This window comes from Periophthalmus magnuspinnatus, chromosome 13 (assembly GCF_009829125.3).
Source record: "Periophthalmus magnuspinnatus isolate fPerMag1 chromosome 13, fPerMag1.2.pri, whole genome shotgun sequence".
In the NCBI taxonomy this organism is placed as follows: Eukaryota; Metazoa; Chordata; class Actinopteri; order Gobiiformes; family Gobiidae; genus Periophthalmus; species Periophthalmus magnuspinnatus.
In genome coordinates, this window is record NC_047138.1 from 3,043,379 (window position 1) to 3,065,218 (window position 21,840).

The following is a 21,840-nucleotide window of genomic DNA, read 5'->3' on the forward strand; positions in this document are numbered from 1 at the left end:
ATGTATAACAGGTACTGCATGTATAACAGGTACTGCATGTATAACAGGTACTGCATGTATAACAGGTACTGCATGTATGACAGGTACTGCATGTATGACAGGTACTGCATGTATGACAGGTACTACATGTATAACAGGTACTACAAATGCTGATTCTTTTAAACTTTTTTCTTGTTTTTTTGTAAATGTTTGTGGTGAACAATAAACGCACTTGGGTCTGCACTGGACTAACTGTCTCAGCTCTGCTCTGTTCCTCTTAAAGTTGCTATCCAGGCGATTACAAGGTCCTACACAGAGGATTTGAGCCTGCAGGCCTGGCTAGAACACCCTCCATCCCATTTATTAGGCCTGTTAAACACAAGTATCAGCGCTCGCTCCACCTGATCTTACTTCCTAAACAGAGCAGAGAGTTTTAAGCATTATGTCATGTTCTGTTGTCTCAGCGGTGGTACAGTCCTGCTCCTCCTCCTGTGCTCCTTCTGTCATTGCTCGCGTCCAGGCCTCGTCCCATGTGGCCGTCCCGGAGGTCTTTCTCCATCACGCCGGTGGAGCTGATGGATGAGGAGCTTAAACTGTCAATGCTCCTGTGTGAGACGGAGACACGGTCGATAATGATTAGTGAGAGGCTCTGTTGTTGTTTCCAGATTCATGGTCTCTTATGGATTAGTCTCAGTCTTTACAGGTTGTGGAATCAATGTCCTCATTATTAATAGTTTGACTTTAACCTTGAGTCTTTTGTTTTTCTTTATGGTTGAATGACAAAGGGCTGTTGATGTATTTGATAAATGTGTGTTTTAGACAGATCTGCCCATGTCTGAACCAATGAAGGATTATTTCCCCGTTTTTATCTAATCCTCGGTGACTGACTTTATTTTTTTGTCTCTTTGTGCATCCAGTATTTTAAATTAAATGATGGTTTTAATGTGTAGCGTATGTGGCTTCTAATTGCATTTTTTTTTGTCATTAATGTGTTATACTACGTTAATTTCATAAGACTTAAATCCACTTTGGAGTCTTTTCTAGATCTGTAAACATTTGCTCGTACTTGAAGTTAAATTAGTGAACAGTTTGCACCTGAACCTGACCTGCTTCAAAACAAAAATAAGGTTGTTTTTGTCCTTTTATGGAGAGTAAACCCCATCTGAAAGTGCACAAAGAGTCTAATAGTTGTTGTAACGAAGCTTTTGTCTTTAGTGGTCCTTAAAAGGAGGGCTGCAGGATGATATCATAGCAGCACACGGAGCCAGATGTTAGCGTGGCATTCGCTCGTGAGTTTCTGTGGCTTTCTTCACATTTAAACAAATAATGTCTCAGATCTGGCCTGTGTCTCTGGATCGCGAGGTGGGCACCGTCAAGTCGTACGCACAAAACCTGTTACAGATGTCCTCCCGGCAGCTCGGTTCAAGGACTGCGCCGCCTGTTTTCACGTGGGGTGTTTCATTTCTGCACGACTTCTTCTGAGAATGCATTGATATGATTGAAGCGCACTGATTCACAGAACTATGAACCAACTTATGGATTTGATTACACAAAACACATTGTTTTAAGTGTGCGGTCTACATTTTATTTCAATAGTTTTTATCCAAACTGCATCTTACCGCGTTTGGGGCCAGTGTTGCACCTTTAAGTGACAGAGATTAAACTAAAACAACACCAAAACAATTCACCTGTAAAAGTGCGTCCACAACACTCCACGGTGATTTGCATGTGTGCTCTTTATTGATCATAATAAAAATGAATGTTTAGACTGAAAGAAGTGTTTTTCTGTCGTTACACAAAGCACTGGACGAGAGCGAAGGACTGGTCTCACGCTTTGCACTTTTGGACGACTTGTAACTGTGAGAGAACGGAGGAATTCCAAACCCAATCCAAAGGTGGGACTGTTTTCGCACCTCTTGTTTGGTTGATGTGCCAGTTCTGTACGATCCAACATGACGCCATCGTAACTGCGGAGTGTGTTTACGTAGAAATGCACATGCAACAAGGTAGCATCATGTGACAGAGTTAATACATCACTACGCCGTGTGAATCTGTGTTCTGGTTTTTCTACAGATCCTGGGCGTTTTCATTTTCAAAACATATTTGTATTGGACTTGATCAGAGAACAGAACGATTCCTGAAGACACTTTATTATTTTCGAGCGAACACGGGCCAACACTGGTGGGACAAGACGCATTTTTTAAAAAGCGGCTCAATATTTTAAGATGCCAATGAAAATTCGATTATGTCAAAGTCTATGTGTCATGTATTTATGACACATAGACTTTGCTTTTGCCAGGAATGTCCCACACTATCACATTAAGTTTATCTTGCATTGATTCAATTACAGGCTTTTTTTTTCTTAGGGGAAAAAGCAGGCTCATCTCTCCATGGATCTGACCTGGTGTAAAAGGCATCATTAAGGCATGTCTCATATTTTTCTTTAACTGTGTGACCAATCAGTGTTTATACGCAGACATTAATTTAATCAGTCCGAGGCCATGGAGGAGGTCCCGGGAAAGACCGAGGACACGCTGGAGGGGCTATGTCTTTCTGGGCTGGCCTGGGAACGACTTGGGGTCCCACTGGAGGAGCTGGAGGAGGTGTCTGGGGTGAAGGAAGTCTGGGAGTCCCTGCTTTAGACTGCTGCCCCCGCGACCCGGCCCTGGATAAGAGGAAGAAAATGGATGGACCCAATCAGTTTCAATAGAGTCTTGGACAACAGGAGCTATAGTCGGTCCCACAGTCATTCTCCATTTATTTACAAAGCTAATTTTATATTCCCAGTTTAATTTAAATACACATGTGTGGACAGTGATAGAATCCGTAACACTCACTACCATTTGCATTAAAAAAGCTGCTCATATCACTGTGATCTTAACGCACGAGGACAGTTCAATTATATGATTTTAATCCCAGAGCGACTTAGGAGTGGTCCCTGAGACTGAAAAATAACACCACAATTTTCAGTCTGAGTGCTTATTACTCTTTCATGCTGGGAATATACGGCCGAACACACACTTTCTGTTAAGATAGAAGAATGAAAATAAACAACATCTGCTTTTAACTCGTATGTGGCTGCATTACTGATGTACACGGCGCTCGTATCTGCGGCCCGGATGATTCACAGAGCAGAAACGTAGACGCTATAGCAGCTCTGGTACGGCGTTGTTGTAAAGACGGATTGCATCACTTACATTTATCCCTACACTCCTGCTTTTAGTGCGGATCATATCTATACGACTCGGGCCGGACTGTCATGTTTTAAATGGGTTCTGTCAGACTCAACTATTTGGAACAGTGCTACATTTTGTTTGACAGTGATGAATGGCAGATCGCGCTGGAATGGCGAGGGGGGGTAACTGGAGATCCCTGAATTCTTGCAGCCGGTCCCGTGTTGTAGATTCGGGTCTCGGTATTGTCAGGGCTGAGGAAAAAAAAAAGAAAAAGAAGAAAAGCAGCATGGCGGATCACAACCCTGTCCCGTTGCCAAGTAGAGCAAAGACAATGTGGAAAACAGACAGTGGTGTTGTGCTGTTTTTTTAATAACTACACCTTAATTACTGTTAATTATCTTCATGGAAACGAGCGGTCGAGGCCAAAGCGCGTGGAGTTTAATGCGAGAAAGTTAAGTCCATTGACATACTGTGGAACATTCCAGGGAGAGTAATACATCCCCATGGAGACAAGCGGACAGCGGACCCTCCACCGGTTTTAAAGAGCACTTATTATAGTTATTTTATTAAGTGCAAAGTATCGTGATGAGATTTCCATGCAGGACCGGAGGGAGTTTCGCACTGACACCCATGACTTCATGCTTTAGTTCAGTGCGAGCTCGACGCTTCCAGCTGAATGGACACATGAGTTATCTGCACATCCCGGTGTTTGCACAGAGAGAGCACGCCGCACAAGGCTAATCCCGTCTTAATAAAGAAGAATAAAGAAAAGTGTTGCATCTGCAGCTTTCTCTGTCACCACTGGGGGAGCTTGGACAGTCAGTGGACCGTGGAGGTTATGAAAACAAGACTTTTCACCGTTCAGTTCAGCAGATGATTTCAAGTGACTATATGTTTTGACTAAGGAAGAAAGTTTAACCCTACGAAATGGTTTAATCAGTTGTATGAATAGAACCTAAAGTTGCATTTACAGCCTGCGTTTGGCACGCATTCTGCCTGTTACTGCACTGTGCACTGCGGTGTGTATTTGACCCAGACAGCACCCAGTTCTCCGACATTGGTGCAACAACGTGCATTGATTTTACACAAGTGTAGTTTACACGTTGTATAAACTCAGCGTAAAAGGCTAAGACCAGCTGGGACAGAGATGAGAATAGAAATGTCTGATCACCGAACATTGTTGCGTCTTTTTACGTCTATATCTACATATTAATAATAATAATAATAATACATTTTATTTGTTAGGCGCCTCTCAAGGTCGCTGTACATCAAGACACCAAAATAGTACAATACAAAATGAAACAGTGTAAAATGATTAAAAATACATATAGATTAAAGCAAGTATAGATTAACAGACAGGTCAGGGTGAGAAGGCTTTTCTAAACAGATGAGTTTTGAGTTTAGATTTGAAGTGTGGGAGTGAGTGTGTGTTGCGGAGGTCATGGGGGAGGGAGTTCCAGAGCAGCTGAAGGCTCTGCTCCCCATAGTGACGAGACGGGCAGGAGGGACAGTGAGGTGCAGGGAAGAGGAGGAGCGGAGGGAGCGGGCAGGTGTGGAGATGTGAATGAGGTCAGACAGGAGGGGCCAGGCTGTGGAGAGCTTTGTATGTGAGGAGGATGATTTTGTAGTGTATACGGTGTATATTGATTTGTGCATGAGAGGTGTTCGGGGCATGTCTCTCTGGCCTGGGAACGCCTTGAGGTCCCACCAGAGGAGCTGGAGGACATGTCTGGGGTGAGGGAAGTCTCGGAATCCCTGTTTAGACTGCTGCCCCGTGACCCGGCCCTGGATAAGAGGAAGAACATGGATGGATGGATGTTTTGTGCAAACTGAGGTCCATTTTTGCTTTTGAAAATGTGATGTTTAAGGATATTCATGTTGTCTCTTTAAATGAATTTGATCTGTGTCAGAGTGTCAGACCCAGACCAGACAGGAACAGTGTGAAGCTCTGTCTCCATCCCACAGGAAACTCTATGTTGTTCTACCTGTCTAAGTGTCAAAGTTCATTATCTCATGGAGGTGAAACAAAAGTCACTCTGCTTTGAAATGTTTGTAGCTTTGTCATTCTGGTATAAAATCCTCAGAGCTCAGATGGTCGGTGGACAGATGGGGGACAGAGTCTGATATAGAGGAGAAACATTCATTCAATATAAACAGCATAGAAATTCACTTCAAAATACATTGTGGAGTTTTCTGTAATAGAGCTGGTATCAAATAAGTTAAGTCAGGCTATTTGATCAAGTGAACATCGTCGGGATTAAGTAAACATTTATAAAACAAGATGGCAGCGATCGGACAGTTCACAGCTTCATTCAACGAGAGTTTTGGATCAAAGCGTCCGAATGGTTCAGCTCTGGGGGGACATAGAAGGAAGGACTGAGACTGAGGACAGAGGAGGGGGGACTGAGACTTAGACTGGGGACAGAGGAGGGGGAGACTGAGACTTAGACTGAGGACAGAGGAGGGGGGACTGAGCCTTAGACTGAGGACAGAGGAGGGGGGACTGAGCCTTAGACTGAGGACAGAGGAGGGGGGACTGAGACTTAGACTGAGGACAGAGGAGGGGGGACTGAGACTTAGACTGAGGACAGAGGAGGGGGGACTGAGCCTTAGACTGAGGACAGAGGAGGGGGGACTGAGACTTAGACTGAGGACAGAGTAGGGGGGATTGGACTCGAGGAAGGACCAGGGGACAGGAGGCTGTCTGTCTGTGTCCAGGGCAGGTCTTGGTTCTTTCTTGAACCTTTTTTCTGTATCACAAAGCTCACGGGGCTTCACAGATGCATCACTTTTCATCTGGAATTGTAATTTTTCCACAACAGTAAACACTGACCATTTGTTCTGTTGTCTTCTGTAGTCGTCTTCTATACTTACCCATTGTTTCTAAATCTTTATCACTTTCTAAATATCAAATCTGTACAGCGTTTATACATTTATACATTTATACAGTTATACATTTATACATTTATACAGTTATACAGTTATAGATTTATACATTTATACAGTTATACATTTATACAGTTATACATTTATATAGTTATACAGTTATACATTTATACAATCTGGTCACTGCTGTTGGCCTTTTTATATTTTTACTACTTATTCACAGCCTTCTTCCCCAAATAACCTACACAAATCCGTCCAAACCTCAACAATGACAAAGTAAGATCTTGGTTTTAAACCTATAGGAAAATATCTGTAAGCTGCCAGTCTGATTGAGCAGAGGTTTGCTGGATTTCTTTGCGGCTCGTCATAATCCACCAATAACCACAAATCCCTGACTCGGGGGTAAACTCTTTGGCCACATTTCAACCTGACGGCTGCTTTTGGTTAAATGTGTTTGAGATTCCTTTAACATGCTTCATATACCATGTCCGCCTTTACCAGCGCTGTCTATGACATAAGAGTCACACTTTGATTATTCAGCTTTGATCAGCAATTTGTTGATAATACTGGAGTGGATCCAGATGCAGACAAGTCCACAGTCTCACTCTGCATGTAGTCGGACACAAAATACATCAGGATAAAAAAAGAAGACACATTTATTGGTTCCAGGTTCCCAGACAAACAACTGAATGTCTCACTAGAGAATTACAGTTTGCAGTGTTTTTTGGGAAATTACCATAAATGGGTTTTTAAAATACCATAGGTCAAAGGTCGTGTGTCTGGTACAAAAATATGTAAGACATTTGAAACAGAGATGGACTGAACTTCTGTTTACATGTCCATCTGATAGAGACAAACTGAGCGACACTCCTGGTCCTGAGTGAATACACAGTTCACTCCAGCTTTTTTAGATAAAACATAATGTAAACAGTACGTCCATACTATTTTCTGATATAGAGACTTGCAGGAAATTGACTACAGTTTGACTATTACAGATGCCCCGGCGCAAAGATGGAGATGTGACGTCAAGCTGCACATGTGCTCCACCAACGAGAACTGAAATGTACACTTTTATTTTAATCTTGCATGGATCTTGTTGCAGAGACGTTGCTTTAAAGACGCTGTGACAGATTTTTATTGTATTAAAAACACGAAAAACATCCAGGCAGAGGTCATACACACAGTGTTTTACAGAATAAGAAAGACATTAAAATCACACACATCAAAACATAAATAATCACAAATAATCATCATAAAATGAACATTAAAACAGAAAAGTGCAGAATAAACCCCTTTCATTCACAGCAGATAAACCATTTGAGTCTGGATTTAAACTTTGTCAAAGTCGAGGCCTGAGTCACATCTTCAGGAAGAATGATCCAGGTTTTAACTGAACAAAACTGAAACAATAATTCCTCATGTTTAGTCCTGGTTCAGTCCTGGTTTAGACCTGGTTTAGTCCTGGTTCAGTCCTGGTTTAGTCCTGGTTCAGTCCTGGTTTAGACCTGGTTTAGTCCTGGTTTAGTCCTGGTTTAGTCCTGGTTTAGTCCTGGTTTAGTCCTGGTTCAGTCCTGGTTTAGTCCTGGTTTAGTCCTGGTTTAGTCCTGGTTTAGTCCTGGTTCAGTCCTGGTTTAGTCCTGGTTTAGTCCTGGTTCAGTCCTGGTTTAGTCCTGGTTTAGTCCTGGTTTAGTCCTGGTTTAGTCCTGGTTTAGTCCTGGTTCAGTCCTGGTTTAGTCCTGGTTTAGTCTTGGTTTAGTCCTGGTTCAGTCCTGGTTTAGTCCTGGTTTAGTCCTGGTTCAGTCCTGGTTCAGTCCTGGTTTAGTCCTGGTTTAGTCCTGGTTCAGTCCTGGTTTAGTCCTGGTTTAGTCCTGGTTTAGTCTTGGTTTAGTCTTGGCTTAGTCTTGGTTTAGTCCTGGTTCAGTCCTGGTTTAGTCCTGGTTTAGTCCTGGTTTAGTCCTGGTTTAGTCCTGGTTCAGTCCTGGTTTAGTCCTGGTTTAGTCCTGGTTTAGTCTTGGTTTAGTCTTGGCTTAGTCTTGGTTTAGTCCTGGTTCAGTCCTGGTTTAGTCCTGGTTTAGTCCTGGTTCAGTCCTGGTTTAGTCCTGGTTCAGTCCTGGTTTAGTCCTGGTTTAGTCCTGGTTTAGTCCTGCTTTAGTCCTGGTTTAGTCCTGGTTTAGTCCTGGTTTAGTCCTGCTTTAGTCCTGCTTTAGTCCTGGTTTAGTCCTGGTTTAGTCCTGGTTTAGTCCTGGTTTAGTCCTGGTTTAGTCTTGGTTTAGTCCTGTTTTAGTCCTGGTTTAGTCCTGGTTTAGTCCTCCTCATGTGAGATGGTTCATGTGGTTCATGTGGGAGATGTTCTTTGGTGCTGGTCCATGGAGAGACTTGTTCACACTGAGCTGCTTTAAAGTCTCTGAGCCACAGGAGCCACAGACCTGAGCCACAGGACACATGTGTGAAGTACTTCCTGGTTCTAGACCTGAGCCACAGGACACATGTGTGAAGTACTTCCTGGTTCTAGACCTGAGCCACAGGACACATGTGCTTGTACTTCCTGGTTCTAGACCTGAGCCACAGGACACATGTGTGAAGTACTTCCTGGTTCTAGACCTGAGCCACAGGACACATGTGCTTGTACTTCCTGGTTCTAGACCTGAGCCACAGGACACATGTGTGAAGTACTTCCTGGTTCTAGACCTGAGCCACAGGACACATGTGTGAAGTACTTCCTGGTTCTAGACCTGAGCCACAGGACACATGTGCTTGTACTTCCTGGTTCTAGACCTGAGCCACAGGACACATGTGTGAAGTACTTCCTGGTTCTAGACCTGAGCCACAGGACACATGTGTGAAGTACTTCCTGGCTCTGGTCAGGACCTGAGCAGCAGTGTTCTGGATGTACTGGGTCTAGTTCATGTTCACAGTTTACAGTGGTTCAGACTTATTCCTCACTTTAACTCAGTCTGATAAACACTGATAAAGAAAACCTATTGTGCTGTGTAATTATAATCCACGACACCTGTGGATCATAATGTTATAATTTGGACATTTTCAATCCCAACATTGATAGTGATTAATAAAAGAAAGTCCATAGACTGCCCAGGGGGAGCAGATGTCGTCATAAATGTCATCGACACAAAGAGCCGTCCTGTGAATAGCTGCACATCAGGGTTTTTTTTTCTTCATCTGTACCAAAATGAGCACACGAAACTGTCGAATCTACACGTATCACAGATTAAGAAAATAAAAAGAGAGAACAGAGTAAGCAGAGGGCAGTGGGCGTGTGCTGGTGGTGCTGAAAATGGGAGTTTATCGGCAAAAGTCTTGAAAATAAGTGATTAAAAGTCGCTCAAACATCCTTGAATCACTTGCACTTAATAATACATCCACTTTAACACAATATCAGGTTATTAGAATATTTATAATCATGTTTTACAACTCACTGAGGCAGAGTTTTGTTGCAAAGAAAAGCGAGCAAACAGTGCACGAGTCTTACTTCCTGGTTCATGGATGATTTGGTCAGTCTCATTTTCACCCTAAGAGCTGCTTTTACAATAAATGAGTGAGTAAAAAAGAGAAAAAATAGTAAAGATGTTTTTTCCCCTTATATTTATAGCTTCAGACTTTTAATAACTGCCATTTAATTAAAAAAACTCTCGATTAAAACAGCTCAACCACATTTATGACTATTATACGCGGCTTTATCTCAATTTTAGCTCAAATTTGATTAAGCGCCGAGCCGTGTTTTATAAAATCTCTGTTCTGGGGAAAGACGAACTTTACTTTATCATATGACAAAACTGAAAACTTGCGTCCAGCTCGTTTAAAGATGTGTGTGATTAATGGTGTGCGTTGACCCTTATTCCACTGCGCTCTTTTGACTGACATGTGATACTTGATCAAACTCCGTCTCACATGTGCAGGTCTTTGATGCCGTCGTGTCACATTAGAAACAGTCTCAGGGCTCGCACAGCTGCTACAACACAGCCCTGTTCTGTCGCTCCAGCCACTGCCTCATCTCACTGTGACAAACACATATTTAACGCTATAGGCACGACCCCACTGTACGCTCACATTATGTCATAACGTAACATGATTCAAGCGTGTGATTCACAGAGAGGCTGCTCTGACAGATCAAAACCAGCCATCTGGCAACGCACAGACGGGAAACTGTGATAATTTGATAAATGCGTGTGCGTAAAGATAGTGAACGTACTGAAAATCGTATAGTTTATAGACGTACGGCAATGAAAGACTAATTAAAATGGGATTACAATATTTAGCGACGAAAACCAGGCCGTTAGACGCAGTAATAAAGACAAACATATGGCCGCAGTGACTGGGGGCAGTGACCGGACCTCTATACTTCAACGCACAATGAGTTATGTAAAGAAACTGGTCCATAGCAGCGCAGTTTATTATGGTAACTTCAAGTACGTTTGGATTTATAATTCAAGCTTCAACATGCAACTTTTCTGCTTGTTTCCTTGGAGATTTTACCTTGAATGCCTTGAATTTACCAGACCATGGCATTAAACTTTTTTATCTCATTATTACAAGCAGGTTATGGGACCAGGCCGAGGTACAAGACAGATCTGTAAAGTGTCGACCCGCACTCACAGTAACAATGTGTTTTTAGAGTATTTTGGAGTAATAAAACACTAAAACAATAAATGCAAGATGTGTTTTATACATTATTATAGAACATTACAGATAAAGCAATAACATCTCCATGGAGTCAAGCACAAAGTTGCGTAATCCATCCATCCATTTTCTTCTGCTTTATCGTCGTGGAGGCTGCAGTTTCAGGAGCGAGGCCCAGACTTCCCTCTCCACGTACACTTCTTCCAGCTCTTCCGGGAGCGTTCCCAGGCCAGCCGAGAGACATAGTCCCTCCAGCGTGTCCTTGGTCTTCCCCGGGGGCCTCCTTTACGGTGGGACGTGCCCGGGACACCTCTCCACGGAGGCGTCCAGGAGACATCATGAATAAATGCCCATTGAAAGTTGTACAATGTCCCATATATCTGTGCAGTAGAGTAAAGTAGACTCTCGGATCTCACAGGTGGCAATTACCCAAACATAGAGCAATTTTTAAATTGATTTTTTAAATTCCAGAACTACACAAGCAAATGTGTTGGCTTATGATAAATATATTTCTGCCATTATTTTGATTTGACATCATTGGACCTGAATGTGTTTTTCCCTTACGACCCAACCTCTCATTCCAGGATAGACTTAAAATGTGTTTGTAAAGGTTTTTCGAATGGCCCAGTGTCATTTTAATAGACTAGAGCTGTCACTCCCTGAAAAACAACTTGATTTACTTCTATATATCGCCAGTTTCCACGACATAAAGAGTGTAAACAGATAAAAAGCACAGCTACAAGAAGAAGTCTATAAAACCCACTGGCACTGGCGACAGTCTGCCCCCCTCTTTTGAATGCTGCTTTTCATTACTCGAACGTGATTGCTGAAACATTAGGAGAGCAGTTAACTAAGCCCGGCCCTTATTTTGCAAAGTCTCCATGGCAACTTAAATCTATGTAGGCGCTGGAAATACCCCAATTTACCCCTCATTTATTTAGCCTCCTCTTCTGTGTGGCTCAGAGGAGCCGGAGTGAAAGGCTGAAGGGACCTATGTCTTTAGGTTATCGGGCTGGCACTGTGGGCAACTAAACAAAACACCAGAGTTGGCTTGAATCATTCACTGAAGTTTCTACTAATGTCTGACCTCAGATTCAGCTTTTATTTACAACATTTATTCAAATACAGTGAGCTCTTTCTTGTATCGCTGTACATTTGTTCACAGTTTTGTTAAGTTATAAAGAGCATATAAAGAGCACATATTCATCTACATTCAGACGTTGAGCCCCTGTAGTTCTGTTGCCATAGCTGCCCCACGTCAGACTGATGAGAGGCGTGTTTGTCAAAGCACACAGTACAGTACAGTCCTAAGCCTCTACAGCAACTATGAATATGTGTAAAATATTTGGTACATTTTGTACTTACACTACTATTGCCAGAAGTACATTTTGAGACAAAATATTTTTCCTTTTGTTAAAGAAAATGTGATTATATTGAGTACACATAATGTATTGCATAACAGATATACTGGAATTACCTTGAACCTCTGAACTGCAGCCCGTCATCTCGACTGTAAACATTTCACTACAGCCATATTAGGTCAAACAGTGGAGATCTTAGAAAGGATCTTTAAGACAAATGGACCTGTCCATCTCCATTTTATCACTAAAGAGATACAAAAAACACTCACTAGTACCATCCACGGGGCCAAAAACAGTAATAGAAAACATGAATGTGTGGATTGTGTAATGACATTATGCCTTATTTAAAAAAATAAACACTCATTATCTTGGCATTTACAGATGATCTGAACTTTAATTTTTGCTCTATTACGTCATTTACATCTCTGCTGTCAGGGGGGACTGTGTTGACCTTAAGGCTGTTTTTTCTTTAATAAATAAGTTAATGGGTTTAAAAGTTTAATAAAAAGGTCAGCATGTGTATGTAATAATTTAAGTATTGCATGATTATTTGTGGTTCTGGTTATAAATATTGTCTTCCAACCTTCAGCATTTACCATCGTCAAAACCCCAACAAGAGCAGGAGGGTTTTAGATTCCAGTGTCCAGTACTTCAATGTCTCACCCAACAATGTCCTCCTGACTGACCCTGATCTAAATAATACTCACATTGAGGTGCTCCTTCGCTTCTGCAAAGAAAATGTTGCGATAATGGCCGACATACAGCAAGTGTCGCACTGTTTCATGATGAGTGAGGACCATTTAAACCTCAGTTTTCTGTGGCATAAGGGCAAAGATGTTGACAAGGAGGTCATTGACTACTGAATGAAAGTCCAGAGTTTGGCAGCTCACCCTCTCCTGTGGCAGCGGTTTACGGACGGCACAAGGTCATTGAAGCAGGAGCCAAAGACACTTGTACATCGATGACGACCTGTGTCTTCTCCGGCCAATTCAACTTCCTCATGCAACTTCTGCCCTGAAGATTGTGCAGCAGTTGTGAAAGACTTAGATCTGATGAAGAAACTCTGTCACAGCAAAGTGTAGGTCTCATTTGAGAAACACTGACGAACACTTTTCACTTCCTCAAACAAACCATTCACTCTGCACGGTGTCCTGTCATGTGTTAATAAAAGTAGCACCAGTCACCATCCAAGGAAAAAGCTCTACTCTGAGAACTCACTTTAGAAAGCTCAGACGTCCAGAAGACAAGCAAAGCAAGTAAGAAGCTTAGAGAGATTCCCTCAAAGACTTAAAAGAACATCATGCCCCAAGAACGAACACATTTACTTCAGACAGACAAAACACAAAGAACTGTGTCTATTTTCAGAAGCTTCAACCAAAGTCATCGACGCTTTAGCCAACTTAAAAGCAGTTCATCCAAACAATAAAGTTCAGATTGGATTTATCATGGGCAAAGTAAGACTAGCCTCCAGTCAGAGCCCACTATACCAATTCTTGAACTGTGCACCGCGTTTGGCTGTAGATATGGCCAAATTTATTCTAATGAGGATGTATCGTATTCACTTTTACACAGACAGTAAGGTATTTTTGAGCTACATTTGCAACAAATCAGCAGATCAAGCACCACGCCGTCTCCTGACAGAAGGGGCAGTCCGGGGCAGCAGATCTGTGGATATTAGGTCAAAATACTTGTTAATCCAGTGATCCACAAATGCATTATCTGCCACAAAGTGTTTGGAAAATAGGAAGAACAACACATGGCAGATCGTCCCCCCTGAACGATTCAAAACATGTCCTTCAGACTTGATGTTTTTGGGACATGGACTCTATAACTACTGTATATTAGAAGTGGCCAAGCTCAAAGCAAGTGCTGGGCCTTGAGTTTGAGGGATGTTCATATCGAGCTGATCAAGTCTAAATGCCCAAAGACCCACCAAAAAACTCTTATCTGATTGTGGCACTCATTTCATTGGACTTTCTAAGGGGTTAGGAATGGACGAGACCTTGCAACAATATCTAAAGGACCAAAACTGCAGCTGGGAATTCAACCAGCCACGTGCTCCTCCACATGTGAGGCTCCGGGGAACACATGGTCAGTGCTGCTCGGATCGTCTATGCTGCTCATCCAGAAATCTTGCTCTGTACCTCCTGGAGATTTCCTGGACAGAGGCCTTTACACCAAACAATAGAGACAAGTTGAGGCTCTTGCCGACGAGTTCTGGACGCACTGGAGGTGAGATTAGCTACTTTCACTACAGAGACAAAAATGGACCGTACCACTGAGAAACCTGCAAGTTACGTTTCTAGTTTTGTCTCTGTAATCCGTCAGTCGTCCAGGTCTGATCCATAGCAAAAGACGAAGTTTAAATCTGTCATCTCATGCCTTTAGACAAATATAAGGCATTGTCCAGCAGTAATCTGACCAGAACTGAAGAAGCGGCATGGACGAGCAGCAAAACATCTTCACTCTTACAAAGATTGTCCAGTTGACAGATTTAAACTTCGTCTTTTGCAATCTAGTTTTACTGAAGAACAAGCAGGCCCCATGTAACAGCCGCCCTGGCTCGAGTCACTGCCATGTTCCCAGGAAAAGACAGTCACATAAGGAAGATCGAGGTCAAAATAAATGACCAAGGCAGTGTAAAGACTTTTATGCAACGCAGTTACTGAAGTTATTCTTTTACCAAAAGGCAAATCATACAAGGTTTGGGTCATTATAGGGCTTCATAGAGGTCAGGTGGGTTTCCCTTAAGGCAGTTGTTTTCTTTAATAAATAAGTTCATGGGTTTAACATGTATTGAAACGCAAAAAAAAAAAAATTATATCATAAGTATTTCATGATTATTTGTGGTTTGGTAAAAAAAAAAAAAGTTGTGTGATGATTCTATTTTTCCCGGTTTTCATGGTAAACAAGACAATATGAGATTTGGCGTAGTATTTTCATGAATCTGTCACCATCCACCTTGAGACACATGAGAGACAATGCCATAAGTTTTTGGGTATATGTTTGTGAATATTCTTTTACATTATTTAGCGAAAATTTTAATTTGTTTACATATAAGATAAATGCACTTTTTCTAAGAGCATGTTATTGGACTCATACAGTTTACACCACCTGGAGAGGGAAATAAAAGCAACAAAACTGCAGTAATATTTAACTTTAACCATCTTGTTATGTCAATGTTTTACAGTTGTCTTCATAACTTTGCCACGTTCGTCTTTACAGTCGATGTTGGTCCATATTCCAGTCGACACAGAGGTGGAGACTTGGTACAGTTGGCATTTTTATGATCTTAAAGTAAAGCAGTATAGTTCCTCTCCTTCTGTGATTGAGTATGTACAGTTAAGTAGCTTGTATCTCCTCCTCAAAGCCTCCTTCTCTAAACCGTGCTCGTCCCGCTCAGCTCTTTGACACTTGTTTTGTACATCGGCCTCAGAGCCAGTTGTTTACAGCCCTCCACATGAATTTAACTCTGTAACGCTGGTCACTCTGACTTTAGGCTTCAGTCAGCGTAAAGAAAGGCTCTTAAAGGCTGGCTGGTTCTCATGGCGGGGCACATTAACCCTTCGTGCTCCATGTCCACGTGAGCTGTCCAGTGAAAGCGCACACAGCCTGGGGTCTGCAGGGCTCTGGCACCAGGGACTGTCAACTGCTGAGTCCTTGTGTCAGGCAGATAATGTGATTTCCGGGACAAAAGTGGCCTTAACACCTCAGCAACTCCTGGTGAATGCCTAAGATAAACTCCAACAGGGACAGTTCCTCAATATATATATATATATATATATATATACGTGGGGTCTCGGAGTTTGGGAACAATACACGAAACTGCAGAATGATGCTACAAGAGGAAACTGTGGACAACTGTGTAACCAAAACTTATTTTATATATATTTGTACAGAGGGATATCACTCTCCACGCCCTCGGTCACTCCTTCAGTAGCAGATAAAAGTGAGAACTGGTTTGTGTCGCACCTCGAGCCAGGTTCAAATACATCAGTGCAGTCAGATTAGTGTATTTCCGTAGCACATGTGAAACAAAGGAGCTCATTGGACACTCATGACTGTGAACAGTTTAGTGCTTCTCTCATAGATTCTGCAGAAATCCGCTTGATATTTCAGTCCTCCATTTTTTTCCCCCTTTATTTGTCCCTTGTCAGCAGCTTTATTTGTTTTAATATGGACAGGCAAGGCTTTTTTGCAGTGCAACCAAAACAACATAATTGGGAAATGAGTTGGGAAGGGAGTCCCATATTTGAAAAAGGCAAATTCACCCAGATGAAAGGTTTGCTCGAATGACATCAGCTATAATTAAAACGTCTATAGCTACTGTACTGTTCTAAAGCACAGATGTAAGTGATGACGCTGGAGTGGTCTAGTGATAGAAAGAAAAATACAGAAGAAAACTGGTCTCAATTATTGCATTAACAAACTGCAACATCTGCTCCTCTCTTCAGCCTGTCCACCTTAAGCCTTTGCGGAATTCAGGGAATCTGGATCTTTAATTTGGACATTTACAAGAACAGATACCTGGAGCAACATGAAGACGGCTTTGGCTCAGGCCCCAGTCACACAGGATTTGAGCTTATCTTCTTCATTTATTGCACTCAGACATGCTGCCTTGATTTTGCACACTTAAGCTGCACTTATGCCTGATTAATCACAACTATTGTAAAGAATTATAGTGCCATTGTCCAAATAGTACATGAGCAAGATTCATGAAGAAAGTGTGGACTGGTTTCTCTTTGATCACGATTGTGTTTGGTTGGACTGGAGCAATGTTTTTTTCTATCAAAGTGTGTGGAGTTGTAATATTCATGCGAGCACAGAGTTGAGTGAACTTTGCCTCTGATTGTTGTTGTTGTGGATGTGGGTCACAGAGTTTGAAGCGACGGCGTGAGCTCGGGTCTGAAACAGCCTGACTCAGCACAGTGTCTCTGTGGATAAATGAATGAGCTGAATTGGATCAAGCTTTTGGAAGCAGCAAGTCACTGACAAAAAGACACAGATAATGCCACTGCACACATGCACTCATGTATATTATACTTTATTACAGCTAATTGGATGTATACACAGTATACAAATGACAACTGATAAAACAACATCTGTACATGATACACTACCATCTTTAAGTGGCATATATGTATGGTCCCTCTAAACCAAAACAATGTGTTTGCAGCATATGAACAAATATCATATTGAAATGTTATTCTTCATAATGTGTAAGGAAATGTTGATGTAATGTATACAGTATTATTCTGCTGCTGATGTATCTTACAGTCAAGAGCAGCCTGGTCCCGAAATTGAGACAGCACCTGGGCAGTAATTAAATGTTTGAGTTGTGTTTTACTTCATTACTGTGAATTAAACAGATAATTAAAGTCTAAGCTTAAGTCTGTTACATTTAAACCCTTGCTGTGTTCAAGCCTACAGTGAATGTGCAGCATGCAGGAAGGTCAAAGGTAACAGCACATTTTCTGTTATAGTGGAGGGTAATGTGAGCCAATATTAAAACTATTTAGAAAGTCTCCCCTCTTCAGAGGGTAATGATATGGATTAATATTACATAGCTGTGAATGGCATCTATTAGTTTATACTTCAGGTCTAAATAAATGTGTCAGCTCTTTGTGCAGATACAGTTCAGTGTCTCATTTCACTGAAATGGGACACTCCCAGGCCTGGATCAGACTCTCTGCTGTGGGGCATTTTAGTTCAGACTCATATACGCTGTATTGTCTGTGCAGACGGAGGTAGACCGACCATGAGTCGAACCTGGTTTGACAGTTTGGAGGCAGAGCTCCCATGATGCTCCTCTCTGTCTGTCTCTGAGCCTCAGTGCGTCTGGGCAGCAGAAGGCGGACATCACATCTGTCTGTAATATCCTGCACATATGATCAGTTTATGATGTGTTTAGTCTAACAAGGCTTCATGTTACACAGGTCCAGTTCCTGAGGCTTCCTCCGCCCGGTGCAGTGCTCTCTGGGTAAGTTCAGGCCGTTCTCTGTGATGCAGCGGGCAGAGCGCCTCTTAAACCCTCTGCCACAGGTCTTAGAACAGGCAGACCATGGCCCCATGTCCCACATAGGACAGGGGTCCCCACAGGCCCTCACAGCTAGAGGGCGCTCTGTGCTGTGGCAGTCTGCTGCAGGGCGACCCTCTATGCTCTGACACTGCACCAGGCGTTTCTGCAGACCCGTCCCACATGACACCGAGCACTTGTCCCAGCTCCCTGACACCCAGTGGCTCATGGGAGTTTTATCCAGGACGTGTTTCTTTGCCTCCACCTTGTTATTGTCCAGGACACTGTTGTGTGACGTGTGACTCTTCTCCTCTTTGCGCAGAGTCTTGTCCTCCTTGCTCTCCTTGGAGATGTAGTAGGAGTACCTGACTCGGGGCGGGGTCATCTTGCCCACAGAGAGGACCTCCACGGTGATGGCCTCCTGCAGAGGTCTGACGGCCTGAAGTATCTCCACTGAGGTGGATGTGCCGCTGTAGCGCAGCAGACTGCCCTTCACCAGGAGGTCCCTCTCCACAGCTGACACCACATAGTTCCCGTTGAGCAGGTACTGGCCCTGGCGGTTCTTCACGGCCAGATAGTTCTCATCACTGACCAGGCCCCGGTATCCACGCTGACGCACATCGATGTTGGCAGCTCCCACGGGAAGCATCACCACGAAGTTATAGCCGTGACTAAAGGGAATGACAAGCAGGATATTAGCTGCCTCGTAAACACAGACGGACATGGTGTGAGATATGAGTAACTTCGACATACGCAGGTTTAGTGAACATTCCTGAGACCTTCTTGCAGCCCTGGTTGTCCCCTCCACACACTCCACACTTGTCAAACTTCTTATTGGAGTCCAGTCTCCCATCACATCCGGCCTTGATACATCTCCCCTGGACGCACACAGCTGTGGTGTCAGGCGAGCACGGGGTTCCATCCACCACCTGCACAGTTCAAGTCAAAGATCACAGTTAAACTAATGATTGCTATTTATCCTGCACTAGCTGTGTGTTCATTAACTCTTAACCTTTACATAATTTGTCTAGCTGCCACTGGATTGTTTTCTTTGTATAAAAGTTAGTTAGTGACATGGCCCAGGTGTGAAGTGAAGTGGTCCCTGTGTGTCCCGTCCTGTCACTCCATCTGTCCCGTCACTTCACCCATCACTCTTAACATGAGACTTATAACAGCCAGCTATTTTCTACCCACTTTCCCTTTAGAGCTACTTGAAATTTCTCATTGGGTTGTTCCTGTGATGAGGTGTTGGGTGACAAAGTCTTCACATTGAGGTAGTTGGTAGAAAAGCTTGTAGCTATTTAGGCTCATGTCACGTAGGAACAGTATTTGTCCTGGACCTCACGGTGTAATAGAAGTGGACAATATTATTTACACAACAGCTAGCAATTAGCAGAATCAACCAGCCAACAATACACCACTTCCATCAAAACTATTTTATATCCAGGCTCGACTTGCATAGATTACTTTGCCAACAACTTGTTCAACTGGAAAAAGAAGTTGTTGATTGTAAATTTGCAACATGTGCTTGTGCTGGCAGTTCTCAGCAAATATCATCACATTTATGTCAGGATTTAAAGCAGATTTCTGGAGGTAGCACGTCATCTACACGATTCTATAGAAACTTCTGGACAATCTCCATGGAGACAGCTCAGCTTTATGCAATAGTATGGAATATTATAGCCAAAGGAACATTTCCATGGAGACAAACAGACCAAATAGTCAGTTTTGTGGAGATGCAATCCCAGTCACAGTAAGGACGCATGTTTTTCCTATGATTTTCACTGCAATAAAAAGTCTTAGCAAAGTTGGCAATTGCAATAATCTCACTTAGATCCAATTGACCACCATTCATTATATCTTTATTTTCTCAATTTATTTCCTTAGTTACTGTAACAAACGCTACGCTAACAGGTTTTATTGTCGTTTGTGTGAATATCGTGTAATTATTGTAGGTAGGTGGTATTGAAATGGCGAGGTACCTTCGGAGCCAGGACGTAGAAGTATCCAGTCCCATTTGCGCGGCAGATGAGCTTACATTTGTCCTTGGGAGAGACGCCAGAGTATTTGGGAACCCACACCACGGCGGAGCCCAGTCTGTTAGAGCTCAGATTTAAGCCGTTGAACACTTCACACTGCTCCTCGCGGAAACTCTTGCCTGCGAAGGAAAAATAGTCAGCAAGTTGACTCATTCTGGTTTATTTTTATTATAAATGAACGTGAATGATAGTGACTGCTAACCTGAGTCAGGACATGAACGGAAGTTGCAGGAGCGATACTTGATCCTCAGACCATAGCAGTATTTTCCTCCGTTTTCAGGGACCGGGTTGTTGCACTCACGTTTGGCCAGTTGAACACCTCCACCGCAAGTTCGAGAACAATCTCCAAAAGGACCCCACTTCCCCCATTGTCCATCCACCTGCAACAAAACACGTCGATAGTCTCATAAGTTACTATTTTTGAAGATTTGCTTAAATGTTTCTGGGGTTAATTGCTAGTTAATATGGTTATTTGATTGGTTTGTAAATTACTTGGCTTGTATGCAGGGAAAAAAGAAGAAAATTCAAGGTAACCAGCAGCAGTTACTCTTGATATTGTACTGGTTTTGTTTGAAAACTTGCCTTGAATTTCATGTTTAGTAAGTTGTAACTTATCTTGGCTTTTTGTACTTTCCGCTTTTCCTTGGTTGTAACAAACTGGGGGCTCATCTGGGTCATTACCCTGCACCTTGACTTTAAACTTACACCATCACAGAGTAAATGAAGACATGTGTATCCTCCGTCCTCTCACCTTGATGTGCATAGTGTTGTTCTTTTCCCCGCAGGTCCCTCTGTAACAGATCTTTCCGGTGCCACAGCTGGTACCGTCTGCCCAGGGGAAGTGTCTGGTTTGGCACACCAGCTGCCCGCGCGCCTTCCCCGTGCACCACAGTTTGGAGCAGGGGTGCATGTACGGGCACGGCTTGGACCCGGGCCCGAAGGCGAGCTCGCACTGACGATGGAGGCTATAGGTGGCACCGGGGAGGTTATCGGGGAGAGAGAGCTGCCTCTGGGGCTGGTCCAGCAGACAGTCACCTACAGAGACACAACAAGTTCATCCCAATCTGTCCCTTTTTCTGTGCTGTTTTTCCCCCTCCCTTCTGTGTCTGAGCCTGGAACTGGGCGGAGACTCTGGCACCACCCACTACACACCTGCAGACCATGAGTGATCAAGCCTCCACCTGTGGATTGTCCTTGTATCCCCCGTGGTACAGTTCTGCTCGGCTCAGTCTAGTTTTTGTGCGTATAACCTCTGTACTCAGCTGTTCTTTCTTGTTTTTCACCAGATCCTGCTCCTTGAAACTACCCTGCACCTCCTCCTCCGACCCAGCTCACCTCGAACACCCCAGCCTCTGACCCCGCTACCTACAACGTCAGCCTACAACCTCGCTCTCTACTATCTGCTCCATCAGTCTACATTTACATTTCCATGTTTGTACTGTTCAACTTTTTACCCCGAGTCTGAATCTTTGATCCCACAGACATCACGACAGTAACCATCTAATACAGGTTTGTCAAACACATTTTCACCGAGGGCCACATCCGCAAAATGGTCGCTCTCAAAGGGCCACATGTAAAATAAATGTAACTACTTTTTTAACCTTTGCATTAACTGTCTCTTAACTGTATTTATTTCTTATTCAAGTTACTAATATTACATATACATTTCCATAGATGTAAAAATATGGCTGTGTAACTGTATTTCCTGATAAAGTGACATTTTAAGACAGTCAAACATCGTAATTCAT

The 21,840-nt window shown here is 43.0% G+C and overlaps 1 protein-coding gene across 2 annotated transcripts in view; it reads right to left on the minus strand.

Annotated features, from left to right (window-relative positions):
• Nucleotides 1-17,065: 17,065 nt before the first annotated feature.
• The window catches only part of LOC117380703 (A disintegrin and metalloproteinase with thrombospondin motifs 15-like), a 246,113-nt gene continuing 241,338 nt past the window's right edge, over nucleotides 17,066-21,840 (minus strand). For both annotated transcript variants that reach the window (XM_055226093.1, XM_033977537.2), the window contains 5 exons: nucleotides 20,844-21,127; nucleotides 20,295-20,472; nucleotides 20,036-20,211; nucleotides 18,807-18,982; nucleotides 17,066-18,724 (listed from right to left, as the gene is read on the minus strand). In XM_055226093.1, the coding sequence (XP_055082068.1) occupies nucleotides 17,950-18,724; nucleotides 18,807-18,982; nucleotides 20,036-20,211; nucleotides 20,295-20,472; nucleotides 20,844-21,127 (1,589 nt within the window). In that variant the 3' untranslated portion in view covers nucleotides 17,066-17,949. The remainder of the gene's footprint in view (nucleotides 18,725-18,806; nucleotides 18,983-20,035; nucleotides 20,212-20,294; nucleotides 20,473-20,843; nucleotides 21,128-21,840) is intronic.